At 42.5% G+C, this 23,079-nt stretch overlaps 1 protein-coding gene across 5 annotated transcripts in view; it reads left to right on the top strand.

The window, feature by feature from the left end:
* Positions 1-23,079, top strand: part of VPS53 (VPS53 subunit of GARP complex) — a 141,018-nt gene that overhangs the window by 39,465 nt on the left and 78,474 nt on the right. For all 5 annotated transcript variants that reach the window (XM_035027615.1, XM_035027614.1, XM_035027617.1 and 2 more), the window contains 6 exons: positions 979-1,094; positions 3,251-3,370; positions 14,534-14,612; positions 17,356-17,499; positions 18,189-18,331; positions 20,923-21,064. In XM_035027615.1, coding sequence (XP_034883506.1) covers positions 979-1,094; positions 3,251-3,370; positions 14,534-14,612; positions 17,356-17,499; positions 18,189-18,331; positions 20,923-21,064 — 744 coding nt within the window. The remainder of the gene's footprint in view (positions 1-978; positions 1,095-3,250; positions 3,371-14,533; positions 14,613-17,355; positions 17,500-18,188; positions 18,332-20,922; positions 21,065-23,079) is intronic.

Raw genomic sequence — 23,079 nt, 5'->3', positions numbered from 1 at the left:
TAATCTTTACTTTATGGGTTCACATGGGGTGATCAGACTCTGAAAAATCAGATCATGTGAACTTAACTCACCACCAAGTTTTTCACTTTTAGTGGGAGATAGGTCTTTCCAGTGACTAGAATATTTGTGCCTAGTGTCCAGGGCACTCCCTTCCTTCCAGATATCAAAGAACCCGGGAAACCAAATTGCTCTTCAGAAAGTTTCTTGGTCAACATGAACTCAGGCAGTTCAGTGGAACATTCCACCTAGATGTTAGTAAAGTTGGAGAATTGTTCCCACTTCATTACTGAATGTGCTTTTCTAGTGACTGAAATATACTTGTATTCCAGGTACAGAGTTTATTTCTCTTGGATCTACTGGGTGAACACTGTCTGAATTTTACTTCCCCCATTATCTTCTTGCTCCTGACGACTTCACCTCTCCTCTGTGACAGTACATGTTAGGCATATGTTATGTTATTTTAGTCTTCTTGAGATTTGAGGGCAAGTCTTTCTTTGCTGGGGATCGGGCAGTAAACCCTAGTTCCATGAATAAAGATCGGTTCAACAGAATTAGCCGACTAATACTGTCCATTTGTGTCGAACCTGGTAGCCCCCCTATCAGAAGGCATACTTTTCTGACCTTGTTCAAGAGGATATGTGCCAAACTTGGCTCCTGGACCCTATAAGCTCCATACTAAATTGCTGTTTGGATCACTCCATTTGGGGTGAAAAATAAAGTTCATTTTGTTCTCATAGTTGAAGATTTTGAACCCCTGGGTAAAGCCTTCTGAAGAAATGCCAGATGAGATTTAAATGGACTGATTGGAAGGTATTTTGATTTTATACGTGATGAGAATGTATGTGTTTTCTCCAGGAGCTAACCTGAGGGTTTTTTCCCTTGTTTCATTTGCCTTATTTTCTTGTGGAGCTACTTGCAAATGGATTTACATCTTTCTTAACCTTCTTCCTTTTTCTCCTGTGGTTTTTCACTACTTAGGTTAAAGAAATCACCCGCGATATTAAGCAGCTAGATCATGCCAAACGCCACCTGACCACCTCAATCACAACGCTGAACCACCTGCACATGTTAGCAGGTGGCGTGGATTCCCTCGAGTAAGCAGTGTCAGCTTTCTCTTTGGGGTCCACAGGAAGTGAATGTGCCATGTAAAGAAAATGGCATCATAGGTATTTTACTCCTCAGCCAGGGAAGGCTCACTGTCCTGCCCCACTTTCTGCAAATTGGTCTCAAGTGTTTAGTTACATTTGGCTTTGTGCCCTCTGGTGTTCAAAATGTAACAAACACCTGAAAGTTTGAAGTGAGTTGCAAGTGAGTGTGGAAGGGACCCAGATAGCATGTGGAGGATGATTCATGATTCCAAGAATACGGCTCATTTAAATGTGGTAGGTGTCTACCATTAAGGCCAGCAAGGTCATTCAGGACCATAATCTCTCCCTATAGCCCCTGCCTTGGCAAGTCTTCCTACTTGTGTTGGGCTGAGTTGCAGTGCTGTTGGATGTTCTGTATAGAAATAGGGCTTTAAAAAAGAAAGAGAGAGAGGGGCGCCTGGGTGGCTCAGATGGTTAAGCGTCTGCCTTCGGCTCAGGTCATGATCCCAGGGTCCTGGGATCGAGCCCCGCATCAGGCTCCCAGCTGGGTGGGGAGTCTGCGTCTCCCTCTGCCTCTCTCCTTGCTTGTGCTCTCTCTGTCTCTCTCTCTCTGATGAATAAATAAAAATCTTAAAAAAAAAAAAAAAGAGAAAGCAAGCAAGAAAATAAAGAAAAAAAGAAAGTCTTGATTTATCATTCATCCCACTTTTTTTTCAACCCACTTTTTCAAAGACTGTAGCATCCTGTTTGGTTTATAGAGGAGCTGTAGGGAATGATGCATGAGGACATCAGAAGTAGTGTTAAAAGGAAGAGCTGGTTATTTACCACAAGAAGCAATCCAAACGCCTCTTTTACTAGCAAGATTCTGACACGGCTGAGAATTCCCCCTGCCCCAGCTTCAGTAGAGTCTCATATGTAGACAGAGAAAGAACATCTTCATAGAAATTTAGATGCAGCATCTGAAGCTGGGAGGAGGACAGGGTCAGACCCTTCCTGGTCTCTCCGGGCATTGTATGAGCTCCAGCAAACCCTGGTCTGTCCTCCTGCGAGTAGTGATCAGAGATATGAGCCAGCCAGTGGGAGGCTAGAAGAGCAGTGTCCTTGTTCCTTGCTCCAGATGCTCCAGATGTCCCTTGCCACCAGACTATCAGACCAGGCTGCAGTAGCACCCGAACACATTGGTTCGAACTTGGTACTGTCTTCTTAAATGTCTTTTTTTTTTTTTTAATGCCTCTTAAGGGAAGTCGTATATTACACATTTAATTTAAAAGTCCAACCCTAATAAAAAATTTAGGTCTAATAATTTGACTTTCCTTGTGTGTGTAACTGTTGCTTTTATTAGCATCCTTTTATTTAAGCTTCATTAACCTTAGTAATAGGGAAAGTAGACATATCTGGGAGAGTTGCTTAATATTGGCTTAAAACCTCCAGATTTGAGTTAACATATAAATGCCTATGAATGCCCTTTGTTGTATCGTGGGAAGATGTGTTTGGTTTGCCCATATGCTGTAATCCTCAGACAGTAACATTCCTATCCCTATTTTCTATCAAAAGTCTGCTAATCCCATAGTACCCAACCCAAATCCATAGTCTTCCCACATTCCCTACCCCCACCCAATGAGAATCCATCACCCACACATTCTTTTGTACCTCCCATAGCACATAATGTGTGTTTCTGTTTAGAACTCAGTTTATCCCACTTGGTATCAGATGTGTGCTTGGCTCTGTCTCTCTTACTGAGCGATGTTACTTTGACGATTTTGGCTAGGTCTTTTTTTTTTTTAACCTCTAGTGTGCAAGCCCATATATACTCAGTGCTCAGTAAATGGTTACCACATTGAGTTGGAGTCTGTTTTATAGCCCAGAGTAGGTTTTTCCACATCTGTATCTTTTTTTTTTTTAAGATTTTATTTATTTATTTGAGAGAGAGAGAGAATGAGAGACAGAGAGCATGAGAGCATGAGAGGGGGGAGGGTCAGAGGGAGAAGCAGACTCCCCGCTGAGCAGGGAGCCTGATATGGGACTCGATCCTGGGACTCCAGGATCATGACCTGAGCCGAAGGCAGTCGCTTAACCAACTGAGCCACCCAGGCGCCCTATCCACATCTGTATCTTGTGTCCTTTGTGTTTTTCTAGATTCTCAGCTTCTTATTTCCTTGCAGAGCCATGACCAGGCGAAGACAGTATGGAGAAGTTGCTAACCTTCTTCAGGGTGTGATGAATGTTCTGGAGCACTTCCACAAGTATATGGGAATTCCACAGATCCGGCAGCTTTCTGAAAGGTAAAAGGTCATTGGAGAAGACAGTCTTCTGCTTTGGGAAAAGATGGCGCTAGAATGCGCTTCAGCACTTAGCTCAGTATGTTCACTGCAGAATCTTCTTGTAAGAAGGACCCTCAGATGTCATCTGATGTAACTCTGTGGGGTATAGATGTCTATTCCACCCCTTTCCAGCTCCCTACCATGTCTTCTAAAGCAATCTCTGTCAGATAGTTGCTGGCCTGGCATCACTGGAGGGGCAGCTGGTGAGTTAAGGGTTGTCCACATTTGTGAGGGAAACTGTTCCTGTTGTCTCTTTCCTTATAACAGGCCACCACCACACTTAGTAAGGCTTATAACAAGAGGTGTTTCACTCATGTAATTTAACCTGCCTCGGCAGGAACAGCTCACCTCTGCTCCATGCAGCATCGGCTGGGGTGGGTCAGGGAGGGGCCTGAGGGATCCATGGCTCACTCTCATGGCTGGCACGTTGGTGCTTGTTGTCCACTGGGAGCTCAGCTGAGTTGTCTTCCATGGGCTGCTTGGTCTTCCTCATGGTGAGGTGGCTGGGTCCCAAGAATGAACCTCCCAAGAGAACTAGGCCTTGGAAATCACATAGTGTCACTCCTGTCATCACAAGCCAGCCAGGATTAGAGAGGAAGGAACGTAGTCTCTCCCACCCCTTCAGTGGGAGGAATGTCAAAGTCCCATTGACGAAAAGAGCATGTGGGTGTGGCTGTTTTTGGAAAGTCTCATTTGCCACTAGAACTTAAGATGAGACAAAACAATGACTTAGCTTCTTCTTCCTACCTCTGTCGACTTTCAATCCCAGATTCAGAGTAATAGAAAGAAAGCCTGATGCTTAGAAGGAAGATGAAGATTCTAAAGGAGAATAAGAGGGGAGTGAATTCAGTGTCTTTTGAAATAGCAGCAGAGAGAATACTGAGGCGGCAGAGATGATCAAAATTGATGAATCTTGACCTTTCTTGAACAAAGAAGAGACAAAGGGGCTGGCCCTTAACAGCATTTCTGTCTTCTTAATCAGGCCTGATTACTACAGGCCTCTTTTTCCTTAAGTTTCTGTATTTTTAATCATGTAAGTAATTATGTAATAGAGGTATACATTTTCTTTATTTTTAAAAAAGTCAAATATACAGATGGAACTGAAGTCCCCTTTAGCTCTCCCTGAGATCCTAGTGCTTCAGGCAGTGACGGTAGTGACTGTTACCAATTTAATGTGGATTCCTCTCGATCTTTATCTGTGATTTACAGAAATCTGTAGTTTCAGTTTGTGGTGTTGGTTTGTTTGGTTTTAAGTAAATGGTTTCACACCATATGCTTCATTCTGAAACTTACTTTTTGGTTTTAACCTCGCGATGTATTTTAGAGATTTTTCCACATTGATATGTACAGACCTACCTCATTCTTTTTATTATTTTTTTAATTTTTTTAATTTTATTTTTTTAAGATTTTATTTATTTATTTTTGCGAGAGAGAGGGAGTGCACACCGTGTGAGAGAGCACAAATGGGGGGGAGGGGCAGAGGGAAAGGTAGACTCCCCACTGAGGAGGGAGCCCGATGCAGGACTCGATCCAGGACCCTGGGATCATGACCTGAGCCAAAGGCAGATGCTTAACCGACTGAGCCACCCAGGCGCCGTACCTCGTTTTTTTAAATTGATGCCTGGAATTCCGTAGTATAACATACCACAGATTATTTAACCATTTTCATATCACTAGATTGTTTGCTTCTAATTTTTAAAAGCTATCCCTTTTCGCACATCTATAAATACCTACCTAAGATAGATTCTGGGTCATGGGTAAAATGCAATTAAAATTTTAATAACCACTGCCCATTTGCCCTCGCAAGAGGCTTTATCTGTTTTATAGTACCATCTGCACAGTATGTGAGTACCCACTTCCCCGTACCTTCAGCAATGCTTTATATTGTCAGTTTTCCTTTTTTATTTAACTGGTGGATGAAAAATAGCATCGTGTTCCTTTCATTTCCATTTCCCTGGTGACTATTGAGACTAGTTTTCTTTTGATTATTGGCTGTTTGCATTTCTACTGAAATGCCTGTTTATAATCACCTTTTTGTCTATTGAGTTATTTATTCCTTTCTTATTGCTTCTATATATTCTGGACGTTAATACATTGTCAGAGCTGGTAGATCTCGCCTGTAAAACCATCTGGGTGTGTTACCTCTCTTAAAGGCAGATCTTTGACTCTCACTACGATTTCTTCCATGGTAATTAATTGGTCTCAGGTTTCTTCTTTTTTTTTCTTTTGTTTAAATTGTGTTAATATATACATAAAATTTACCATGTTAATAATTTTCAAATGTGCAACTCAATGGCATTAAGTATATTCACAATATTATACGACCATCACCACTTCTATTTCTAAAACTTTTTCATTATCCTAAACAGAAACTCTTATCCATTAAAGAATAACTCCCATTACCTCCTTTCCCACCTCTGGGAACCTGTGTTCTATTTTATGTTTCTGTGATTTGGCTAGTGTAGGTACCTCATATAAATGGAATCATACAATATTTGTTCTTCTATGTCTGGCTTATTTTACTTAGTACAATATTTCAGCGTTCATCCATGTTGTAGAATGTATCAGAATTTCATTCCTTTTTATTTTTTATTTTTATTTTTTATTTTTTTTAAAGATTTTATTTATTTATTTGAGACAGAGAGAATGAGAGAGAGAGAGCACATGAGAAGGGGGAGGGTCAGAGGGAGAAGCAGGCTCCCTGCCGAGCAGGGAGCCCGATGCGGGACTCGATCCAGGGACTCCAGGATCATGACCTGAGCCGAAGGCAGTCGCTTAACCAATTGAGCCACCCAGGCGCCCTCATTCCTTTTTAATGCTGAATATTTCATTGTGTATATACACACACACACACGCACACACATACACATACTACATTTTGTTTTCCATTATGGACACACAGATTGCTTCTACCATTGGCTGTTGTATGGTAGACTAAGCAAATCTATTGTCTGGCATTTCTTGTTGCCTGTTAAAAATCTGGTCAATATGGGATGCCTGGGTGGCTCATAGGTTAAGTGTCTGCCTTCAGCTTGGGTCATGATCCCGGGATCCTGGGATTGAGTCCCGCATCAGGCTCCTTGCTCAGTGGGGAGCCTGCTTCTCCCTTTGCTGCTCCCCCTGTTTGTGCTCTCTCTCTCTCTGACAAATAAACAAATAAAATCTTTAAAAAAAAAAAAATCTGGGGACCCCTGGGTGGCTCAGTCGGTTAAGTGTCTGCCTTCAGCTCAGGTCATGATCCCAGGGTCCTGGGATCGAGTCCTGCATCGGGCTCCCGGCTCAGCGGGAAGCCTGCTTCTCCCTCTCCCACTCCGCCTGCTTGTGTTCCCTCTCTCGCTCGCTCTCTCTCTCTCAAATAAAAAAAAAAAAAATCTGGTCAATCTGATTCTTACTCCTTTATAAGATAATCTATTTTCATTTGATTTTTATTTTGCCCTGGAAGCATTTGAGATTGGGGAAGGGGGCTGGTCAGGAATTTTGCTAGGATATAGATCTCTTGTCCTTTATGTTGCTCTGTACTTACCATATCTTTAGTCTGAAGACTCATGAATTTCTTAAGTTCTGAGAAATCATTTTCTTCTGTTTCTGTGAGTAATTTCTATGCTTTGTTCTCTGTGCTCTCTCTTTGTGGAATTCCTATTACGTGAATATTGGAACTTCTAGATCTGCCATCTATCTTTCTTTCCTTCCTTTCTTTCTTTCTTTCAGGAGGAAGAGGGGGTGAGGCAGAGGGAGAGGGTGAGAGAGAATCTTAAGCAGGCTCCATGCCCAGCACAGAGCCCAACATGGGGCTTGATCTCACAACCCTGAGATCATGACTTGAGCCAAAATCAAGACTTGGACGCTTAACTGACTAAGCCACCCAGGTGCCCCTGCTGCCATATTTCTTAATTTTTCCTTCATACTTTGCATCTCCCCCCCCCCACGTCCCCCCCTTCCCGCTTTTTAGGCTGAATTCCTCAACTCAGTCTTACTGTTCTAATATATTCTTCAGTTGTGCCCATTCTGCTGTTTGGCCCAACTGTTGAGTTTGTATTTCAGCAATCCAACTTTAATCTTCAGGATCTCTAGTTGATTCTTTTTTCACAGGCACAATATCCTCTTAAATCTCTCAGGGAATATAGATTATATGCATTTTATTATTTATTTATTTGTTTGTTTTTAAAGATTTTATTTACTTTTAGAGGGAAGAGAGAGCAGGGAGAGGAGCAGAGAGGAGGAGGGAGAAGAATAAGCAGACTGCACTGAGCGTGGGGCCGGCTCAGGGCTCAGTCCCACGACTCTGAGATCATGACCTGAGCTGAAATCAAGTGTTGGCCACTCAACCAACTGAGCCACCCAGGCCCACAAATTATATGTATTTTAAAGCTCTGATTTGCCTGTTCTGTTTCTTTGTCCTCTGGTAGGAGGTCTTCGGTTTGTTGAACATGGTGACTCTTTCTTGGCATTAGCATTCGTCCAGTGTTTGGTGATTTCTAGCTGAAAGCTCATTTTTGACTTTGAGATTCTCTGTCATCCTGATCAGGGATGCTCTTTTATTGCCGTCTGCTGGTGAGGGAGAGGGGTGTATGTGCTGCTCAGCTAAGGGCCACAGATAGCTCTTCTTAGGTGAGGTGGGGCTGGAGTTGGAGGGGCTGCCAGGTGGATGTGCCAGTGGCTAATCTTCTGGGCTTGGGGGCTCCCTGATCTGCCTGGATGTTGTCAGCCCTCTGGCCACTGCGGGGGTTCTCAGACCCATACCCATTTCTTGACCTGAGCATTCAAGGCAGGGATGCAGACCTGGACACCAGTTTTATGATTACTCATCTTCCAAGAGCCCAAATACCCTGCTGGCATTTACTTCAGGGCCCCTCCTGCTCTTGGTATCCACTACCGTCATGTCTTTCATTTTTTGAAAAGCAGTTTTCAGCAGTGGTTTCCTTCTTCAATCCTGTGCTACCAGGCAGTCCTGAGTTTCTAGCATGCCACTTCTTTTCTTGCCTGGTTCTGGATTTTTATTAAAACCTTTTTATTATTTCTAAGGATCTGGGGCAGGAAGGGGAGATTGCAACATGTGCTCAGTGTGCCATCTTATAGTGGAAATGCCAGAGAACTATTAGAGAATGTAAGAACAGAGCTTGGCAGAATACTAGGGAAATCACCACCCTTTCCCCCATCCTTCCTAACTCCTTCACACTTAGAACTGGCCGAGCGCCATATCACACTGGGGGCATGATGTAGCCAGGGGGGCAGACAAACAGAGCCTTATGAGCTGCCAGAAAGAAGGAAGCTTGGTTGGAGAAGGCAGACTTATTCTCAGGGGACGGAGGAGGAGAAGGGAAGGCACTATCACCTCCCCTTACCCTTGTGACAGTCCAGAGTTGATCTTTTTTCCCATTCACTTATTCTTTCCTTCATTTACCTAATAGATACATACTATGGACTTTCTGTGTCCTAGGGCCCGTACTGGGGTACTGAAGGTACAAAGTAAGAAATACATACTCTCTGCCCTCAAGGAGTTCACCATTGTTGTGTGGAGAAGAGAGACACTAGTAGAAAACTTTAGTATAGCATAGATCCAACAAAACTGGTAGATGCTGTACAAGCAATAGCAGGATCTCAGAAGAGGAACTAAAAGACTCAGCCTTCAGGGGCTGAGGGCAGGGGTCACATCTGATCTTAAAAGAATAGGTAGGATCTTTCCAGCAAGACAAGAAAAGAGGAGGAAAAATAGGAGAGAGAGAACATCATGGTACTTTGGGAGACACCGGAATGTGAAAGTCTGCATATATAGGGTCACATTTTATATACCTTGCGAAAGAGTCTGTTCTTTATTTTGTGGACAGTGAAAGATCTTAAGCAGAGAGGGGCGTGATCTCATTTGTGCTTTGTAAAAGTCTTATGGGCTGTAGATATAGAGGACTGGAGATTGAGACTATGTTCTAGACCAGAAAAGATAAGAACCTTACCAAGACAATGACCATGAGGTCAAGGAGATCTGTGGAGGAGTTGGTTTTCAATCCGTTGTGTTGGATGGGCATTGTTGGATGGCAGGAATATGGCAGAACTGAATTCTATTTCTAAAAAGGCAATGTAGGGACAAATAAGAGGATGTACTCTTTTAGGACTCTTTCAAAGAGGCGGTTTTATAAATTTTTTTTTTTTTAAAGATTTTATTTATTTGTTTGACAGAGAGAGACAGTGAGAAAGGGAACACAAGCCGGGGGAGTGGGAGAGGGGGAAGCAGGCTTCCCGCGGAGCAGGGAGCCCGATGCGGGGCTCGATCCCAGGACCCTGGGATCATGACCTGAGCCGAAGGCAGACGCTTAACAACTGAGCCACCCAGGCGCCCCCGGTTTTATAAATTTGAAGGAACTTTGTGATCACTGTTGTAAGACATTTCTCCTTAAAATGAGAAAATCTAACATTCTAGCAATATATTTTGGTGCTCTGAACATTCATTATCATGTAGGATTGCTGCAAATAGGAGGACTTACTTTCCTTTTCGTTTGTTTAACAACTTCTATTTGCAAAAATTTTGTGTAGGTTAATACAGAGTAAATATGTGTTATTAAGTAACACTAAAAACAACACAAGAGAAGAAATCTGGTTTTCAGTGCCTGACTACAATTGTTTTTCAAGAGGTACTAAAAGTTTGAGGAAAGTCCAGATTTCTTATTTTTAGCATCTTTTCTGGTGAATTCTCCTCCCTTATGTTTGCATAGTGATGGTAGAACCATCTGGAAATGATAGAAATAGCTATTTGTTGGGGGCAGGGGAGAAGGCAGCAGAGTTCCATTCTATGAATTGCTTTAGTTTCTCCAATTTAATAGCTTGCTGTCTATAAATCATAGAAGTCACATGAAAGGTTGTGCTCTGAAATTTTTGCCTGTACATTTGAAATATGAAGTTCATGGACTTTGATTTGAATATAGCTATTTCTTCCAACTACCCTTCTGGAAAATGCTTAAATGTTAATGTAGCATTGAGGGAAAGACTTTTTTCTTTAATATCATCTTTATATTTCAGAGCCTCCTGGCTTAAGAATATCCATGAAAGCAAATGTCTCTGGTAATCAGTCAATATTTCCTGAGAAAGAGTGGAAGATTCTTGCATTCTCTTGAAACCCGTAAAACTCTTGAGCTAAAAAATATTTTTCAGGGCTATAGCTAACCTCTTAGGTGTGAGAGATATTTGGCAGGTTGGTGGGGGCGGGGGGTGTCGCATGGTGTAGCAATGAAAGAAATTAGAGAATGAAAAGGCCCGACTAGCTGTGTGACTTTGACAAGTTCTTTCTGAAAGAACTTCAGTTTCTTTTTTTTTTTTTTTAGATTTTTTTATTTATTTATTTTGAGAGAGAGAGAATGAGAGATAGAGAGCACAAGAGGGAAGAGGGTCAGAGAGAGAAGCAGACTCTCTGCTCAGCAGTGAGCCCGATGTGGGACTCGATCCCGGGACTCCAGGATCATGACCCGAGCCGAAGGCAGTTGCTCAACCAACTGAGCCACCCAGGCGCCCAGAACTTCAGTTTCAAAAGCATAAGGGTTGTACTTCATTGTCCCACTGTATCACGCTTAAGATTCCGGATTCGGATTCTTTTTTTTTTTTTTTTAAGATTTTATTTATTTATTCATGACAGACAGAGAGAGAGAGAGAGGCAGAGGGAGAAGCAGGCTCCCAAGGAGCAGGGAGCCCGATATGGGACTCGATCCCAGGACCCTGAGATCATGACCTGAGCTGAAGGCAGACGCTCAACCATCTGAGCCACCCAGGTGCCCCCGGATTCGGATTCTTTATAGAGCCTATCTGTTTGAAAATAGAGCGTCTGACTTATCTAACTAATAAGCCATTCTGTCCAGTACAAACTATATGTATTTGGGAGGTCAGTTTATTGTGAGGAGCTGAGGGCGTTTCCCTTGAGGCATTCACAAGGTAATTGAAGCATCAGATTACTTTATCTACAAATGTCTAAATAATTTTCATATTTTGCTATATCCTTCTGCTGCCACCCATTGTGCAAACTGATAACACATTTAGGAAAGGTCACCTTTGTTTTTTGGTTTTTTAAATTTATTTATTTGTCAGAAAGAGAGAGCACAAGCAGCGGGAGCTGCAGACAGAGAGAGAAACAGGCTCCCCGCTGAGCAGGGAGCCCGATGTGGGACTCGATCCCAAGACTCCAGTATCATGACCTGAGCCGAAGGCAGACGCTCAACGACTGAGCCACCCAGGCGTCCCAGGAAAGGTCACCTTAGAACAACCTTTCGTCAAATGGCATGGAGGATGCTAGAAGTCATTGGTTGACTTCCTTTCTGAGCAGCAGACTCCTTTGTTTCCTAAGTGTGATCGACACAGAGTTGTCACCATCATCTAAATGGACTGAGCTTATTTGGATACCAGGAGGAATTTTTATTTGTTCTCTATTAGTTGTAGATAAATTTCTTAGTCATTCTTATGGAAATTATGGTAGATCAACTCTGTTCTGCTAACAGAGTCTCAGTTGGTCCCATCTCTTTACAATAGGAACTTACTTTTCCTTGTTAGAAGAGGAAGGAGTTTGGCTGAAGATGTTCTTTTAGTGTTGACTTCTTTCTAGGATCCTGTTTAGGCAACTGATGGTAAAGACTACTATTCACATCTCACCCTGAAAATGCATGGAGTCATGGTTGGGGTTTATAGTTGTTGTCATTAATATCAGTATGGGAAATGGTTGCTCTTTCATCTGAGTCACTGATGGACACTTGGAAAACTATGCTTGGAAACATTTATATTCCGAAGCCCACTCTTCTGCTCCAACAGTAGTTATCCCTCCAGCTTACAGCCGCCTGTGAAGGTGTCTGCTGTTGCCAGCTAGCTCTAAAGGTGGGTGCTGGGGAATAAGCAGTCCCAGAGAGGAGGAGAGTGAGGGGCATCCAGCCCAGGCCTGCATGGGCATGTACCCTCTTACTTCACAAATCTTCTTAGTTGTGGCCTAGGTAAGGGAAATGACTTATTTACACGTGGCTCACTGGTGGCACAGCTAAGTCTAGGCTGTCTCAAGACGTGACTTTGAAAATGGATTGAAGAAGATGGCAAGGGGATCTGCAAATCACACTCTGGTACTTCCCCTGTCTTCTGTACTCTGGAAATGCCAAGCCTTACCATAGGCTCTGGTTGTCTTTTCAGGCACCCTGGTAAGAATATAGAGTTAGGGAATGAGGGGGGAGGGTGTAAGAGGCAGAGGTGGGACCTTCATACCACTGAGACGGAATGTCCCTGATGGGGGCATAGAACTTCCCCTCCAGGAATTGTCCCTGTGGCTTAGGGAGGAAGTGGTGCTCTCTTTGTGCTGGCAAGAGGCAAGTAGAAACAGAGGGGCTGGAGGCTCTGGAAGCTCTGTCTTGTGACCTGGCACCAGGGGAGGCTGTCTGCCTGGCCCGTTATGTGGAGTCACAAGACCTCCAAGGTACAGTTTTACAAAAGCATGTTCTCCTCTCCTGTCAGAGCTCACACTCAGGGCACACTTCCCATTGTCCATTCCACAACTCTAGGTGGATGGCCCTGGTTGTGATCTGGGGGCTACTCCAGTAATAGCCTTATCTCTGTCACTGAGTGACTAAAGAGGCTGCAAACCCCCTGTAAGAGTGGTTTTAAAAGTTTTGAAGATAGTGGAAAAACCCTGGAAAGTATTATAACTATGCCACAGAAGAAAACAGATTGTTCGGGGTCCTGCCTATCCCCTCATTAAAAAAAAAAAATTTTCTCAGTAGGTTGCCAGCCACTGCCGAATAGCCAAAGAAATTGTGCTTTTGAGCTGCTTGTTATTTCTAGAAACTTTAAAGTTAATTCCAAAGTAACAGGGTGGAGACCAAAAAAGGAAGAACACTATTTTATGGTGCTTTTAGCAAAGGTAAAATATTTGCCTCAGGCTCAGGGCAGTCAGCTCTGTGGGAATGGCTGGTACGAGTCGTCCGGCTCGTGGCAGCTGGGGGAGGACCTGATCATTGCAGGTGGTGCTGACACGCACAATTCCTTTCTCACGCCCCAGCTCCTCTCGTTTCAGCCGACAGATATTTCTTGAGCTCCTGGTAGACGTGCAGACTGCCAGGTTAAGTACTGACCTCCCCTTTCGAGCTCATTTTTGTTGTTAGCCAGCCTTCTGAGTGAACTTCAGTCTTCATTCAGTGGCCTTCACTCCCAAGTAACAGCTCATGTTATCTTTCAGGTCTTTTTCTTTTTACTTTAGAAAACATTGTTTTTGTTCATTTTTTTTTTTAAGATTTTATTTATTCATTTGTCAGAGAGAGAGCACAAGGAGGGGGAGTGGCAGGCAGAGGGAGAGGGAGAAGCAGGCTCCCCGCCTAGCAAGGAACCTGATACGGGACTTGATCCCAGGACTCTGGGATCATGACCCGAGCCAAAGGCAGATGCTTAACTGACTGAGCCACCCAGGCGTCCCTCCTTTTGTTCATTTGTTGTTGTTTTAAGATTTTATTTATTTATTTATTTATTTGTTTGTTTGTTTATTTATTTATTTGAGAAAGAGAGAAAGTAGGAGGGAGAAGGAGAGAGAATCTGAAGCAGACTTCCTGCTGGGTGCAGAGCCCAACTCAGGGCTCGATCCCACCACCTGAGCCAAACCGGAGTCTGAGGCTTAACCGACTGAGCCACCCAGGTGCCCCTCCTCTTGTTCATTTGTTAAAACTTATGATCCTGATGTTGACTTCCAGGTTGAAAAAGCAACGTCTCTGAGGCAATATGGAGCCCTCCTGATTCTGGACTCCAAGGAGCAGGGGCGCAGCTATAGCAGTAATCCAAGATGGATTTCTGTTGGATTGGGCATTTTTATATAGCATTTTCCCACAGCATAACTACCCCCTGATGACACCTTGTAAAGATGAACATATACTCCCTTACACCAGGTGAGGGTTGGCCTAGAAAAGCTGGGATATAGAAAATCCATCATGAGAATAAATCAGATGCCTGGGTCCTGGTCATAAATCTGCTACTAACTAGTATGTGACCTCTCTTATCTAGCCACCACTCGCCACTCCCTGGACGATCTCTAAAGACTTCAGCAGTTCTGAGCCTGATCAGTCTTTGCATAATTACTTATGGATATATGAAAATTACACCAGGCAATGACATGTTCTCTTTTCCCTACAGAGTGAAAGCTGCCCAGACTGAGTTAGGACAGCAAATCCTCGCTGATTTTGAAGAAGCATTTCCTTCCCAGGGCACCAAGGTATTGTTTTCCCTCCAGTCTTAGACGTTATCACCATTCTTGCCTAATTCACACTCTCTACCGTTACCATTCCAAAAGTGTCTGCTGGCGGCTGTAAGTCTGTTTGCTAGAGCTTCGGGGTAATGAGACCATCCTTGATTTTAAATATCCCAAAGCAATGTTGGTTCTTCATCTGTGTTCTTCCAGCATCAAAGAGTGAGGATTTATTTTGGTTTAATTTAATATGTGTCAAACCTAATATCTCATCTGCCCAGCAAATTCCTTTTTTCTCATGGCTGTGTTAAAAAAAAATTTTTTTTCAAGCCTCAATGTTTTTTAGAATCGTTACATAACTTATTGGTTTCAGTTTGGTGGAAAGACAGCTGGGAGGAGCATCCACAGGCTTATATAACTCTCAGAGTGACACAGTTAGGAGACTCACTTTTAATGATGAGAATCCTGTTCTTTGGGATTAATCCCTTTAGCTCTTGCTGGTGGCGTGGCTGTTTGTGTTGTGTCTGCGAAGGCCATGGTATTTCGCTTGTGAGCTATGGTTACACTTCTCCCATAACAAGCTTTGCCTCACTTGGCTGTCACTGCGCTTGGGTAACTGCTTTTAGCTCTATCTTTCAAACTGTAGCAGATGTAATCTTAATGCTTTGCATGTGTCGGGGAGAGAAGAACCTTCAGAAGCTTTTTTTCTCTATTATTTGAGCTATTTCAAGAGAAGGAATTATTCAACACAGAAATAAACCAAAGCACACACAGGCAAGCAGTGTTCCTCACTGCACTTGGTGGGTGGAGATGGGGATATATGTTCATTTACTGAGCCAAGGAACGTTTCCTGGACCTGCTCTTTAATTCAATAACTGGAAATATCTTAATCATTTTTCTTTGTGCTCCATAAAAGAAACTTAGGAAGTAGGTGGGGGTAGCTGCCCCAGCTTTGTAGATTACTTCCTATAGGAAACCTGCTCTTGATTTGTTTTTTTTGTTGTTGTTGTTAAAGATTTTATTTATTTATTTGACAGAGACACAGCAAGAGAGGGAACACAAGCAGGGGGAGTGGGAGAGGGAGAAGCAGGCCTCCCGCTGAGCAGGGAGCCCAATGCGGGGCCCGATCCCAGGACCCGAGCCAAAGGCAGATGCCCAATGACTGAGCCACCCAGGCGCCCCCCTGCTCTTGATTTTAATGTCTGCATATATTATGGCTGCCTTCTAGTAATCAGATATTTTATTTGTAAGACATGTTCCTTTCAGGACTTTATGTTCCTTATTCATTTGATATAACTGTGGGGAATGGATATTGGAAAGCCATTCTGTAAAAAGGGATTGCAAGATATTCACAAATTATAAACACCAGACTGTTCTGAGCCCAGGGTCTGCTTTACTATACTCTGGTATCTAGCCCAGTTTCAAGAAGTTTCAGAAAGATATGAATGAAGCCCAGCTTTATTGTTTAGAAGAAACTAATCATGACCTACTTTATGTCTTTTTCTCAGATCCCACCAAGCAGATGAAGTTAAAATTGTTTTAACAACTTACTTCCTTTTTCTGTAGCTGGGTAACTAAATCTTTTTTTTTTTAAGTTTTCTATTCTCCTTTTCAGTGACTATGGACTTTTCTTAAAGGCCTTGTGTGCTATTCCTATTTCACAAATAGAAATCAAGACATTAAAATTGTACAAGGTAACCTACTAAGTCCTTTTTAAATAAAAATATCTGAATCCATGAGCCCATCAGTTTCAGCTTCTGTGACTTCTCTATCAGATCAAACACTTTCATCCAGAAGCAAGAGGTGAGCAGTCAGAGTGCTCAGCAGATGACATAACAGCATTCAGCACAGAGTGAGTCAGCATCTTAACAATTTAGCTCTCAGGCAGCTTAGTAACACTTCTAAAACTCTTGAACTTCAGTCAAGACAGATATAGTATTGGACAGAGAATCATAAAGATTTGGAAGAACATTAATCGTCACCTAATTGAAGTTCATTTTTTTTTCTCATGTATTTTTCAGATGAGTTTCAATAACTGTGCCAAAGCTACACAGCTATTTAGCCAAGCCAAGAGTAGCTTCCAGGTGTTCTTTTTGCTCTAGTCCACTCAGCCAACCATGTTCATTCAGTGAGTTACCATAAAGAAAAGTTCGGCAAGACTGGATTGCCCTCAGTAATAACAAAGGCCTTCCCATCGTGATGTATCAATATGGCCCCTCAATAGCCTTCTACTGCCTTTCAGATCAAGGGACTGATATCATCATATTTGACCTCTGTCTACCTGCGTGGGTAGTTGACTGTCAGCAAAACAGGTCTGGCAGTTTGGAACCTCGTTTTAGATTTTAAATGCCACTGCAGTGTTTGGCACAAATACGGCACTTTAAGAACAGGAATCTGAGGTTAGAATCAGGGGAAAGTGGCACGTGTGGAGTGAGACTGGTGTCCTTCTGAATTGTATGACTCTTCACCAAGGTGATTTCAGTTTTTGTATTCAGAAAGCAAAATTTCCTATTGCTGACCCTGTTTCCAAAATGTCTCCTTGCTGATTCACAGAGTAGCTTTTATATTGGCTACTGCGGACTAGCTTAGTAATTCTTGCATTGAGTAACAAGTAACTAAAATATCCATCCACAGCGAAAGAATAAGTGTCAGGGGAGTGCAGGTAATAATAACTTCAAGAGAGGAACAAGAAGTTAACAGCTGTCAGAGGCCGTGAGATTTAAAGATTGTTTCTGGCTCTTGAACTGGTGTGTGTTGTTTGTTTTACCAGAGGCCAGGAGGACCCAGCAATGTCCTACGAGATGCATGTCTGGTTGCTAATATTTTGGATCCCAGAATCAAACAGGAAATCATCAAAAAGTTTATTAAACAGCATCTGTCAGAATATCTAGTACTTTTTCAAGAAAACCAAGATGTAAGTATTGACCAAATGAAATCAATGTTACATTTGAATTTTACTGAAAATTAAATGCCCTCAAGTCTGCTGATTCATATTTTAGTAGTATTACTGCCTTAAAATGTTGATGTTTGAACTGTGACTTTAGGGGCTGACTGTACAGTTCAGTGGTTCTTAACCATTTTGAGGTCACTGACCCTTTGGAGAAAATAATGGGAGCTACAGATCCTCTCCCCAGGAAAATGTACCTATGCATAAAACTTTGCATATACAGTTTCAGGAAATTTACAGATCCCTGAAGTCTAATCATAGACCCAAGTTAAGATCCTCTGGATCAAGTGAAAAAGTAGCCTATATTCTTTAAAACTGTGAGAAATAGGGGTGCCTGGGTGGCTCAAGAGCGAGACTCTTGATTTTGGCTCAGGTCATGATCTCGGGGTTGTGAGATCCGTCGGGCTCCGCTCTGGGTGTGGAGCCTGCTTGGGATTCTCTCTCTCCCTCTGAAAGAAAGAAAGAGAGAAAGGGAAGGAAGGAAGGAAGGAGAAATAAAGCAAAATTGTGAGAAAGTAAGAAAAAGAAAAATGAAATAAAATTGTGAGAAAGAAAGAGATTGGTTGTGTTTTTCTTGGTTCTGTTTTTGTTTATTTCCTTAAACTGTGAACACTACTTCTGAGCACTGGGTGGATTTTGTTCCCTACCTTCCTAAGGTTGCCTGGCTGGACAAAATCGACAGACGCTATGCCTGGATAAAACGCCAGCTTGTGGACTATGAGGAGAAATATGGTCGTATGTTTCCACGTGAGTGGTACATGACTGAGAGGATTGCAGTAGAATTTTGCCATGTCACAAGGTAGATTCCAACTCTACTGGTTTTATTGTTAATTGAAATCAATCCCCTGGTCTCTAGGGGTTCCATCTTGTCTTGTGGATTGGGTACCACTTCCACTTTTTTCTATTGTTGTTTGAGAGTCATCATTTTAATGAGAACTTCTTCACCCGTGCTGGACTCTCTCCCTTTAGAAGACCCTTTTCCTGTTGAAAGTCAGATTTTATTAACCCAAAACCAACCCCTAAACTCCAGCTGCAGCTGTATTCCAACTTCTCCAACTTCAGAGTTCCAAACCTAGAAGAGAGGACATGTATGTGGAGGAAGAGTAAAAACTTCTAGGAAAAAAGTGAAAAAGGGTACACAAGAGTCCTGGGCTAGTAGCCTGTAGTCAAAGCACTTTTTTTTCTGAAGAGTAATATATATAAAACACAGCAGCTTCATCTGCTCCTGTCTTTGCTCTAAGACTTTCCTGTAGCTTGACCCTTGCCTTGAACAGCCTGCCTTCTGGACTTAACCTAGTCAAGGCTCATCCACCAGATATCCCTGTTATTCAACACCCCACATGTTCTCCTGCTATTATATATAATATATCAGTATACAGTGTATATATCTATCATCGTTTTGCTTCTCTGACTTGCTACATATATTGTTCCATAGGGACAGTTCCATACACTGAAGGGGTAGTTCTACTTCAGTGACAGTCAGGAAATATCTGCTGAACAAATTTCCTGCCCCTAATGCAGTGTATTTGTAGTCTTTGGATAGTTAATAATATCGGCATCTGAATGTTCTAAGCATCCTAAAGACCTCTTATCATTCATCCTGTCTCTGCAGTTTCATGAATGTAGCCCAAGGCCAGACAGTCCATTTATATTGAAGAGATAAAACCCAAGGTTAGATTGGTGTGTCCATGACAAAGCTAAAGCTAGAGTCAAATTTTTTTTATTTTTTACTTGGAGCTGTACCACAACAGTGGTAGTAACTGGGTTTTATTAGTTATCTGTGGCCTTCTTTTTTTTTTTTTTTTAAGATTTTTAAAAAATTTATCAATGAGACAGAGAGCATAAGCAGGAGGAGGGGCAGAGGGAGAGAGAGATAAGCAGACTCCCCACTGAGTGGGGAGCCCATCGTGGGGCTTGATCCCTGGACCCTGAGATCAAAATCAGATGCTTAACTGGCTGAGCCACCCAGACACCCCAGTTATCTATGCCCTTCTCACAGTGCACAATTACATTAACTCCAGGCTAATTCTTCAGAAAAGTCCCATGTCTAAGCATAACTCAGCCACCTTAGAATAATTCATGGTATGCATCTTTCTTAAAATCAGAGAATATAATGAAGTTGTATGCTTTAAACACACGGGGGGCGGATTTCTTAAGGGATATTGGCTATTGGCTTCACTTTTTTCTTGAATAGACTTTATATTTTAGAGTAATTTTAGGATCACAGCAAAATTGAGAGGGAGATACAGAGGTTTCCCCTACACTTGTGCTCCCACACATGCATGGCCCCCCTACCATCAGCATCCCCCACCAAAATGTACATTTGTCACAATTGATGAACATGCATCAACAGATGATTATCACCCAGAGTCCACAGTTTACATTAGAGTTCACTCCTGGTCTTGTACGTTCTGTGTGGCTGTTGTTCTCAGAAGCACATTTGCTACCATAGGTTTAGATGACCTTTAAATGTTGATTCAAGGACAATTGTGCTTGTCACTTCGAAGTCCTGATTAGCAAAGAAAGCAAATTCCTTGAGAAATTGATACCTAATTCTCTTTAGCCTACAGTTCAGTGACTTGCAGACTAATCTGTGAATACTGCAGTCTGCAGGAGACTGGGAGTCTGCTGAAGCCACAAATCTGCCCTCGTTGTGTCGGCTAATGGCTGTGTTGTGGCTGTTGCTGCCAAGCTTTCATTGCTGGAATTTTGGCTAAAATCCTACAGATACATAATTTCCAAAGAATCGCAGAGGCTCTTTGTTTGGTTTTGCCATTTCTTTGTATGGGAAGATATCCATGGCTCAGTACTTCCTAAGAGCTCTCAGGTCACTGGTCCCTCACAGCTCCCATTCTGAAGCAGAACACTGGCGTGGTACATAAGCTTCGCAGGCACTACCCACCTGAGCACGTACATGTCACTTTTCACGTGGGGGTTCTCGTCTCTCACATGTATTTCCGGGGTTCCTGCTCTCTGGTTGAAGAGATGGTGATTGAGCTCTTTGGAAGAGGGGGCTTTGTAATTTAGTAGTTAATGACTTACAATGGTACATAAAATATGTGCATTTTTATAAAATACTGAGTGCTTTAGATATATATTATTAAAAATTACGGAAAGGTTGAAAGATCTAAAAATAGTAGTGACCATGTAAACAAATTGATCTCTCCTTAATCCTTGATTTTTTTTTTTTTTTTTGACTAGTGGATAATTTCACCTTCAAATTCTTAGAGTATGTATTTCTATTCTCGAAACAGTAAACTTGGTAACAGATCTCAGGATTTGAAATGACCACATAATTTTTTTTATATATATATATAAGCTAAAACCATTTACTTTATCCTATCTTGAACAGTTTTTTTTTGACAACATTCTTACCTCTTTATTTTGAAGGACAGAACTTGCCAAGATTATGCGTACCAGAGCTAAGGAAATTGAAGTGAAATTGCTTCTTTTTGCTATTCAAAGAACGACTAACTTTGAAGGGTTTCTTGCCAAACGCTTCTCCGGGTGCACCCTGACAGATGGAACTCTGGTAGGACCTTCCTGAGGGAGGCTGGAACACAAAATCAGGGGGCCGGGGGGTTGGGCTTCAGTTCAGTCTTTCCTAGTTTGGTGGTTCCATCCAGTGGCTCGAGTGCTCAGTCCCTCATTCCAGGGATTTCACTAAATTACGTGAATGGTGATGCAGAGTACTCTATGGATTTAGTGTTTTCTCTTATGCAGTATTTCAAGTTTTTAGAACATCCTGTCATTTATCTGAGTAGTGGCCCCATTTTACAGACTGATGATTTTGTGAGTGAGAGTACGTGGAGAAGCAAAGAATTATTTTTTCATTTTATTCTGGTATTTTGTTTGAATTTTTCTTTTTCTTTTCTTTCTTTTTTTTTGAAGATTTTATTATTTGACAGAGACACAGTGAGAGAGGGAACACAAGCAGGGGGAGTGGGAGAGGGAGAGGCTCCCGCAGAGCAGGGAGCCTGATGCAGGGCTCTGGGACCATGACCTGAGCTGAAGGCAGGCACTTAACGACTGAGCCACCCAGGCGCCCTTGAATTTTTCTTACACAAATGCATTTACATAGTTTTTAAAAAATACTTTTTGTATTTACGTGCTTTAATAAAGTTATTTTTCAGTTTTTTTTAAATGAGGGAAATGAGCCGAAACTGACTATTTAAAGAATTCTAATGTGGAATCCACACAGAATAATAGCTAACATTTTTTTAACATCCTCTGTGTGTCCCACACTATGCTAGGTGCGTTTACCTGCGCTCGGTCACTTTGCTTCATCAGCTATAGGAGGGAGGTGTTATATTCATTTCAAACTTAACAGTGGTCGCACAGCTAATATGTAAATGCAGAAAAACAGCTACTCTGGATGAGGCAGGGAAGTAAGAGCAGAGATTGGGCCTGGAGTCCTGTTCACTTGTTCACCCTTCACCTCTACTACCTTCTCTAGCCCCCATGCTCTTAGTCCTAAAATCCTGGGACTTCAGTGGAATCCCCTCTTTGCCCCCTTGTAAGACCTGCCTCAGAGTAGGTGCATCAGGAGCTGGTCCCTCAAGACACTGGGCTGAAGAGTGGTGGCAGCAACACTCAGTTTTAAGGCAAGACCATAAGGCCGTATCTACTTAGGGCCAGTCATGACTGTATTGAAATAAAATACAAGGAACCACAGAGCATTATTTCCATACTGAAAAAATAAAAATACATACGTATACTCCTCTGCTTGTTACCTCATGTTCAAAACTGGTTTGTGTTTAGTAACGAGGAAAGAAATAGGCCACGAAACAAATGAAAATGCCCTTAAATAAGATGCAAGTCACAAAAGGAAATAATAGGTAATGGCAATGCGATTGAAAGAAGAATGTGTCTCTCTCCTGAGAAGTATTTGGTTGACTTCAGCAGTGCCTGACAGCCTCATGTTGGCCCTCCTCTCTGCCCTACCCGAGCTGTGTTTCTGGCCTGGTTTCAAACAGACACTCATGCAGGTCTGGGTTCAGCCCTACAGAGATCTGCCTGGGGACAGGAGGTTTAAGCATTGAGCATAGACCCCACCTGGGAGTGTGCCCCTGTGCGCCCATGGCTTCCAGCTGGGCAGGGTCAGAGGAGCCTAAGGATGGGTTCTGTAAGCCAGTATTCCAGTTAACCGTATGGCAAATAGATCCCAATCAAGGCTGCTTGGATAACATTAGTGCCAAACACCTGTTTTGAACCCTTCGTCTCCTCCCTTGGCTGGGCCCTACTTCCTGGTGATTTTGCTTTTACATTTAGGGAGCTATAGGATTACAGGGGAACAAATGGCCCTGTTGTATCTGATGACCAGGATAGCCTGTAAACTTGGATGTGTGCCAGGACACATCACATCTTGTTTGTGCTAGGAAATGCCTCACAGGCCCAAAGAGGTAGAGTAATGTGGGCCAGGAAGGCTCCCTCTGGACAAGGTGAGCCTATTGAACAGGATAACCATGTACAGACCATGAAAAACTGGCAGGAGCTGTTTGAAGACCACGCTTTTTTTTTTTTTTTGAAAATAGGTATCGGAATGTC

This window comes from Mirounga leonina, unplaced genomic scaffold, assembly GCF_011800145.1.
Source record: "Mirounga leonina isolate KUSES-001 unplaced genomic scaffold, KU_Mleo_1.0 Mir_200, whole genome shotgun sequence".
Classification (NCBI taxonomy): domain Eukaryota; kingdom Metazoa; phylum Chordata; class Mammalia; order Carnivora; family Phocidae; genus Mirounga; species Mirounga leonina.
The sequence above is the reverse complement of the archived record's forward strand: the minus strand, read 5'-3'. Positions and strand labels throughout refer to the sequence as shown.